The 8,883-nt window shown below is 39.5% G+C and overlaps 2 protein-coding genes across 8 annotated transcripts in view; both read left to right on the top strand.

Moving 5' to 3' along the window:
- The window catches only part of LOC133630011 (transmembrane protein 41B), a 32,461-nt gene extending 28,029 nt beyond the window's left edge, over window positions 1-4,432 (top strand). For all 3 annotated transcript variants that reach the window (XM_062021230.1, XM_062021221.1, XM_062021237.1), the window contains exons 6-7: window positions 2,642-2,780; window positions 2,862-4,432. In XM_062021230.1, coding sequence (XP_061877214.1) covers window positions 2,642-2,780; window positions 2,862-3,031 — 309 coding nt within the window. In that variant the 3' untranslated portion in view covers window positions 3,032-4,432. The remainder of the gene's footprint in view (window positions 1-2,641; window positions 2,781-2,861) is intronic.
- An 895-nt stretch (window positions 4,433-5,327) lies between these two features.
- The window catches only part of LOC133629990 (DENN domain-containing protein 5A-like), an 87,975-nt gene continuing 84,419 nt past the window's right edge, over window positions 5,328-8,883 (top strand). For 2 of the 5 annotated variants that reach the window (XM_062021181.1, XM_062021173.1), the window contains exon 1: window positions 5,330-5,565. In XM_062021181.1, coding sequence (XP_061877165.1) covers window positions 5,466-5,565 — 100 coding nt within the window. In that variant the 5' untranslated portion in view covers window positions 5,330-5,465. Of the gene's footprint in view, window positions 5,566-8,883 lie in introns of all 5 variants that reach the window. The other 3 variants (XM_062021207.1, XM_062021199.1, XM_062021190.1) reach the window with 3 other exon arrangements.

Genomic DNA, 8,883 nt, shown 5'->3' with positions numbered 1-8,883 from the left:
GATTTATTTTCATGCTTGTTGAAGTGGAACATGTACCTCACAGTCTATCTATACAGCAACACCACACGATCTTACTTAATTTATATGGGATTCACAATTGATGTACCGGTAATTTTCTAATCTTGTCAATTTGGTTGCATAATAGCCAGTAATAGTAAATATTGGGATAGCATAATATTATTATTATCATATAATTATTTGCAATTAAGGCAGAGGAAATTAATCACAACAACTACAGTTTCAGTACATGAGTTTATTAATTTGTATTTGTTGTAAAAATAATTAGTTTTTAAATGATCATCTAAACTGGCATATGAGTGTTTTGTGTCATTTCTTTTTGGTCATTTGTTGTCCAAGTCCTCCTCCTTGATTATTCTGCACAGCAACAAAAACAGAAAAGTTAAACACAAGATCACAATAATCATTAATAGAAGTAAACATTTTCAAATAACATGCAAATGCATGCAAAAAAACAGTAATAACTAATATCGGTATGTTGATGACACGTTTACAATACGTCATTAGTCCGGCCAGACATTAATATAACATACTTAAGTCAAGTTATTGCAGTCTAAAAAAGTAAATTAAAATATGTCAGGCTTTACATGCTAACGTTGAAAAAAGCTCCAGGCACCAAGCTTGTCTTCAATGGCCGGATATACGGCACTTCCTCTGGGTAAAGAGAGGAGGAAAGAGCACAGAGGACGCGCAACATTACGATAGTTGAGGTCTCATATTTAAACAAAAATGTATATCACTATTGTCACCCCTGCTGGACTTGTCTGCTTTTAGCTGTTTTTAATTAATAAACAAAGATATACCTACAAATTATAGTCGCTCTTTCCGGTCCGCATAGAGCCATGTTGAAAATATTTTTCAGAGTTGTGAACGCGAAGGATCTCAGGATATTAAAGGCCTACTGAAACCCACTACTACCGACCACGCAGTCTGATAGTTTATATATCAATGATGAAATCTTAACATTGCAACACATGCCAATACGGCCGGGTTAACTTATAAAGTGCAATTTTAAATTTCCCGCGAAACTTCCGGTTGAAAACGTCGCGGTATGATGACGTTTGCGCGTGACGTCACGGAGTGAACGGAAGTATTCGGACCCCATTGGATCCAATACAAAAAGCTCTGTTTTCACCACATAATTCCACAGTATTCTGGACATCTGTGTTGGTGAATCTTTTGCAATTTGTTTAATGAACAATGAAGACTGCAAAGAAGAAAGCTGTATGTGGGATCGGTGTATTAGCGACGGACTACAGCAACACAACCAGGAGGACTTTGAGATGGATAGAAGACGCGCTAGCCGCCGACCTCACCTTGACTTCCTCCGTCTCCGGGCCGCCGACCGCATCTATGATCGGGTGAAGTCCTTTGTCGCTCCGTCGATCGCTGGAACGCAGGTGAGCACGGGTGTTGATGAGCAGATGAGGGCTGGCTGGCGTAGGTGGATAGCTAATGTTTTTAGCATAGCTCTGTCGAGGTCCCGTAGCTAAGTTAGCTTCAATGGCGTCGTTAGCAACAGCATTGTTAAGCTTCGACAGCCTGGAAAGCATTAACCGTGTAGTTACATGTCCATGGTTTGATAGTATTGTTGATTTTCTGTCTATCCTTCCAGTCAGGGGTTTATTTTTTTTTTTTCTATCTGCATTTAAGCATGATGCTATCACGTTAGCTCCGTAGCTAAAGAGCTTTGCCGATGTATTGTCGTGGAGATAAAAGTCACTGTGAATGTCCATTTCGTGTTCTCGACTCATTTTCAAGAGGATATAGTATCCGAGGTGGTTTAAAATACAAATCCGTGATCCACAATAGAAAAAGGAGAAAGTGTGGAATCCAATGAACCCTTGTACCTAAGTTACAGTCAGAGCGAAAAAAGATACGTCCTGCACTGCACTCTAGTCCTTCACTCTCACGTTCCTCATCCACAAATCTTTCATCCTCGCTCAAATTAATGGGGTAATTGTCGCTTTCTCGGTCCGAATCGCTCTCGCTGCATTGTAAACAATGGAGAAATGTGAGGAGCCCTTCAGCCTGTGACGTCACGCTACTTCCGGTACAGGCAAGGCTTTTTTTTATCAGCGATCAAAAGTTGCAAACTTTATCGTCGATGTTCTCTACTAAATCCTTTCAGCAAAAATATGGCAATATCGCGAAATGATCAAGTATGACACATAGAATGGATCTGCTATCCCCGTTTAAATAAAAAAATTTAATTTCAGTAGGCCTCTAAGGGCGCGAAGTGTACACGGATGCAACCTTTCTGCTAATGGCAGAAAAGGACACATTTGTCGGCCGCATTCGAAGGACACTTGGAACTTTTTTTAATTGGGACAGCCTTCGCGCACCGCGATGTCAGCACCCCACAAATGCGCACTCCGATGGATGCAGACCCTGAATTGGGACACAGCCAATATCTATACAACATTTTGACCAAAGAACCAACATTACATGTTTTGTAGACCACAAGGAAGAGGTTTGAATGTAAAAAAAAACAACATAATATGAATCCTTTAAGTTGAGGTAACACTGTATTTCTTTTTTTCAGCAAAAAACGATTTATTATTGGAGAAAATGTTGACTTTACAAAGCCATTATTTGTCATTTGTCTGCTTTTGATTCGCAGGTTGACAAACACAGAGATCATTTAATCAATTACATCATTTTCTTGAGGATAACTCCGTTCCTTCCCAACTGGTTCATCAACATCACCTCTCCAGTCATCAATGTGCCCTTAGGAGTTTTCTTCATCGGGACCTTTTTAGGTAGGTGTTTATGATTTCTGTTATCAGCTGCAATTATTTTATCATTGAGAGGGTTGATAAAGTCGCCTCTGTTGTTCACAGGTGTGGCGCCGCCATCTTTCGTAGCTATCAACGCAGGTACAACACTGTACAAACTGACCACAGCCGGTGAGGCCGTGTCCTGGAACTCTCTGGCTGTGCTTGGCGTCCTCGCTGTGCTTTCCATTTTGCCTGTCTGCTTCCAGAAAAAGCTGCAGCGGAAACTGGAGTAGCTCAGCCCGGGCTGATCCCATTCCTCGTAACACTCCCCCTCCAATAACTCTTAAGTCCTTCCCCTCAGGAACGTACATCAAGTTGCTCTTCCTTGGTCACAACTACTTGATGTCTGGGTGGGAGGTTTTCCCGCTGATGATATGATAAACATGCCTCGACCACACGGTCCACACAATGTTGGTTTGTTCCTCATGTTTGAACTGGCCACTGTACACGCTTGTTTGATTTTTTGTGAATTATTTGTCATATGCTTTTTTAAGGCACTTTGCAATTAATGTTTTGGTCCTTGCTAGACAGTTAAAGGCACTGCTTGTAGTATGTTGGATAACATTGATTACAGTATTCAGCCTATGTTCCTATACCATCCTTTTTAATTGGTGATGGTATTACTGCTCCCAAAGCACATAATTTCACAGTAAAGTCCACTTCAGTGGAATTCAACATCCTGTTTGCAGCCCCTAAACATTCACTCCCTGTAATTGTTTTGGTTTTTGCACCGAAAAAAGCAAAACCTGTCTCATTGTCACTGCTGTGTTGAAATTTAAGTTTACTTTTTCGATATCATATCTGGTGCTTGCTTCATAAAAAAAGTAAATTTTAGAAGAGGAAGTGAAGGTGTACAGTTAGGTAAAAAACAAACCTTGACTGAGATACAGTTAGCAACTTTTTTTTGTATTTTGTAAGAGTTTTTGACTTCTACCTCTTAAATATGCCTGGATCTGTTGCCAGATAGTACCTTTTTTCTTCCAAATAATTTAAGTTTTGGTTGGATTTCAAAACTCAAAACTATAATATAAAACAAAATTAAATGTCCCCTTGATTGAAATGATTTGGAATGAAATGTGTTGAATTTTGCTAATAGGGATGACTTCCTGACTGTATTTAAATAGTTTGTATGCGTCTGTCTCCATCCTCTACAATGCGCTTGTACAAATGGGTGCCAACAGACTCATTTAAGTCTGGAAGGTCTAAACTTTGTCAGATTATGTAAAAAAATGTTTGCCGTTCTGCACAACTTAAGTAAATATGTACACAAAGGCAAAGTGTTTTTATTTGACGGATTTGCTTTAGTATTTTTAATCTATTTATTTATAGCATTGTCAGAATGTTTTTATTTTATTGATTTTGGTCTATTAAATGTCTTAGAGCAGTTTTCTGCTAACTACTTAAATATATTCCCAAAATAACACATGTTGATTGATGACAAATAAACAGATATGTAATGCACCAGTTGTGTAGAAACATGCAAATGTATGAGACTTTTTTCTGATCAATTTTCTTCATCTGAGTTTTGAAGTTTGTTTTATGTTTCTCACTGGACTGGCTCTGAGGGTAACTGTATTTAACAGGGTCCTTTCTTTAAGTAGAACATTGTTTGAAATGGGAATTAATGTCTTAAATAAAATTATGCAACAAATTGGCAAGACTGACATTTTTTTTGTTATCAGAATTTTTTGGAAGTTCAAGCATGTTAAGCAGAAATCAATCCCCAAGCCCACTAGCTCTTCTAATCATCTCAACAGTCACACTTGTTTTTTTTTTACATTTATAATAGCAGTTACAAGTAGTACCTGTATTTTTCATATGAATACTAAAATGTGTATTAGGTTTGCAAATACCTGTGAATGTATTGCACTGGGCAGTCCCCATCATGTAATATATGGAGAAGATGCCGCGAGAGGGCGACACCTTCCCCCTCCCTGCCTGCCTGACTTGCACTGTGACACTAACCAGCAAATTTGGAGAATTAAGTCTACGGTTTGCGCAAATCTACATTATCTGTCAGGAAGAGGACAAAGTCTCATTCATTCATCCATCCATGTTTTACCGCAGTTTGATGAAAAAATTGCCATTACGTTCTGCAGCCATTGTCAAGAAAATGATATGAATTTAGTGGGACGTCATCGCAAATGATAGAAACAATCCCATTTGGTTAATTCGAACATGAATAGACAAATTTGATAAGACAGTTGGTCTGCCGGCTACAAAACGGGTTTGAAGTAGAACTGCAACAAATGAATTGCGAAGTTAGTTATACCTTAACCGGAAGCTTAGTGAATTTGATCAAAATAAGATTTTACTTTACATTTAAAAATGGTATAATAAGTTATTGTTATGCTTCAAATGTCACTTGGATGTTTTTCATGTGATTCATAATGGCGTATTTGCCTTATTTTCGTGTGTTTGAGAAATGTATGCAGTGCAACAAAGGGGCCAATGGTGTTTTATTTCGGAGGGCCTAAACCGGAAGTATGTTGGCATTATGGAGCGGTGAGTAAAAGGCTCGCTCTGTTCTGTTGGCTGGTTGTGATTTAGTGGTTCTACAGAAGCGCTGTAGGTATTATCCGTGATGGCAGAGACAAAACACTTCTTCTCCTTCACCTAATATGCTCCCTCTGGCGGAGGAAAGGGAGCCACCGGAGCAGTCTCAAAATGACCACCGGCATCAGCCCTGTCTCCTGTCGGTTCGCAGATTATTTTGTGGTCTGCGGACTCGACACCGAAAGCGGGCTGGAACCAGACGAACTCTCCGGTGAGCATATTAGCCGACCATCGGGGACATTCTGGGCCCATCGTTGTGCTACAATTGAAATAATTGGAATATTCGCTCAGCCTTTTGAAGCAACTTTGCCGATGCTTCGTGTATTTTTCCTCCAAACGAGCACATTGTATTGTTATTTACACGGTATATGATGCTAATAGTAATGCTACAGGCCTGACTCTGTTCACGTCCACTGCCTTGTTTGTTTGCAATGCTCGGCACAAGATTACTGACATCTTGTGTGCACAGCCTCACGTCCTGCGCCATCAAATAGAACACTTACATTTCATTTATGTTTGGATGTACATGATGTGATATCTCAAATGAATACGTCATTGTCAGTGGATGACCAATTAGTTACACTTTAATAATAAGTTCATGGTTATGACGTATTTGTTTAGCAAGTTGCGGTAAAGAACATCACGACCCCAACTTAAACAAGTTGAAAAACTTATTCGGGTGTTACCATTTAGTGGTCAATTGTACGGAATATGTACTTCACTGTGCAACCTACTAATACAATTTTTAATCAATCAATCAATCACGTGGTTACATTTGCACAATTCAAAATATCCGCAAAGGAGTAGGAACATTTATTTTACCGAATAATTATTCTATAGATCACACCATACCTTTTGCATATGAACATCACGTTTTCGCTCTGTAGTAAAAGAAAGGCGGACACAAATAATAATAAGAAAATAAAAAGCAAGCACATTGAGACTACATACATACTGGCCAGTATTTTGACTGCATTGCACACTTCATAATCAATCCCATGATAAGCATTAAGTGTTGATTATCAATGAATGTAATGTATTCCGTATTATATTAGAGTCTGGCATACGCTGGTGTTCTTTAAGAGTTGTTATTGTTGACTCACGAAAGTCTTTGTAAATTGTCTTTTATTTCCTTCTCGTGGAAATTACGCATCTTTAGTATTTGTCCGGTTCCTCGGGTTCTACATTCAACTTAATGTAGATTTTCATGTAGTGTTTACAGTTGGCGCTCCAAGTGCCCTAACTTTTCCTCTGCTTCTTCATCAGGTATGTTTTCTTTACGGTGTTAGTGTTGCTATTTGTCACATGTTCATTGATGTAGACTTTTGTTCCTTTCATTTTGACTCTGTGTCTCAGCAATGCCACCTTTTTTTTTTATTGGTGAGCTTTATGAGGATGATCGGTGTGGTGTTATTTCTGCTAAAAATTGGAATGCATCTGTCCATGTTGTTGACATCCACCCCATTTGATTGCAGAAAGTTGGCCACCGGGGCTTTGTTGAAGCGGCAGCATTTTGTCCTCCACGGTTATCAGCTGCTCTGACATTAGGCCTTTGTGTAATTTGAAGCTCAGTCATAATCACATTATTTTACTCAGACAGATTTCTGCACTTCCTAGCTTTGATTTTCTGATCAAGGTTTTATGCTGCCAAATCCGATACAGATCATCCATGAGTGAGATTGTCCAACACCAATACCGATGCCGATCTATTAAAGGCCTACTGAAACCCACTACTAACGACCACGCAGTCTGATAGTTTATATATCAATGATGAAATCTTAACATTGCAACACATGCCAATACGGCCAGGTTAACTTATAAAGTGCAATTTGAAATTTCCCGCTAAACTTCGGTTGAAAACGTCTATATATGATGACGTATGCGCGTGACGTCAATAGTTGAAACGGGAGTATTGGTACCTCATTGAATCCAATACAAAAAAGCTCTGTTTTCATCTCAAAATTCCACAGTATTCTGGACATCAGTGTTGGTGAATCTTTTGCAATTTGTTTAATGAACAATGAAGACTGCAAAGAAGAAAGTTGTAGGTGGGATCGGTGTATTAGCAGCTGGCTGTAGCAACACAACCAGGAGGACTTTGACTTGGATAGCAGACGCGCTAGCCGACGCTAGCCGCCGACCGCACGGATGATCGGGTGAAGTCCTTCGTCCTTCCGTCGATCGCTGGAACGCAGGTGTGCACGGGTGTTGATGAACAGATGAGGGCTGGCTGGCGTAGGGGGAGCGCTAATGTTTTTATTATAGCTCTGTGAGGTCCCGTTGCTAAGTTAGCTTCAATGGCGTCGTTAGCAACAGCATTGTTAAGCTTTGCCAAGCTGGGAATTATTAACCGTGTAGTTACATGTCCATGGTTTAATAGTATTGTTGATCTTCTGTCTATCCTTCCAGTCGGGATTTATTTATTTTGTTTCTATCTGCATTTGAGCCCAATGCTATCACGTTAGCTCAGTAGCTAAAGAGCTTCGCCGATGTATTGTCGTGGAGATAAAAGTCACTGTGAATGTCCATTTCGCGTTCTCGACTCTCCTTTTCAAGAGGATATAGTATCCGAGGTGGTTTAAAATACAAATCCGTGATCCACAATAGAAGTGTGGAATCCAATGAGCCCTTGTACCTAAGTTACGGTCAGAGCGAAAAAAGATACGTCCTGCACTGCACTGTAGTCCTTCACTCTCACTTTCCTCATCCACAAATCTTTCATCCTCGCTCAAATTAATGGGGTAATCGTCGCTTTCTCGGTCCGAATCTCTCTCGCTGCATTGTAAACAATGGGAAAATGTGAGGAGTCCTTCCTCCGGTGACGTCACGCTATTTCCGGTATAGGCAAGGCTTTTTTTTATCAGCGACCTAAAGTTGCGACCTTTATCGTCGTTGTTGTCTACTAAATCCTTTCAGCAAAAATATGGCAATATCGCGAAATGATCAAGTATGACACATAGAATGGATCTGCTATCCCCGTTTAAATAAAACAATTTCATTTCAGTTGGCCTTTAAGTATACACTTTTCAATGTATTTATGGTGAGTGCTACAGACAGTTGGAACAATATCAACACAATATTTAAAACAGTATTTTTTTTCTTTTCTATTGCATAACATTGTTTAATCAAAACAATGTCAATAGTTCACAATAAGATAGTATAGAATAGAATGCCTTTATTGTCATTATACATCAGCACAATGACATTAGAGCTTCACCAATATCAGTGCAGAAAAGCAAAGAATAACTAAACAAAAACTACTATTTGCTACTCATTTATAAATAATGATAAATGGGTTATACTTGTATAGCGCTTTTCTACCTTCAAGGTACTCAAAGCACTTTGACAGTATTTCCACATTCACACATTCACACACACATTCACACACTGATGGCGGGAGCTGCCATGCAAGGCGCTAACCAGCAGCCATCAGGAGCAAGGGTGAAGTGTCTTGCCCAAGGACACAACGGACGTGACTAGGATGGTAGAAGGTGGGGATTGAACCCCAGTAACCAGCAACACTCTGATT

This window comes from Entelurus aequoreus, linkage group LG02, assembly GCF_033978785.1.
Source record: "Entelurus aequoreus isolate RoL-2023_Sb linkage group LG02, RoL_Eaeq_v1.1, whole genome shotgun sequence".
NCBI lineage: Eukaryota > Metazoa > Chordata > Actinopteri > Syngnathiformes > Syngnathidae > Entelurus > Entelurus aequoreus.
This window is presented reverse-complemented; position numbering and strand designations above follow the sequence as displayed.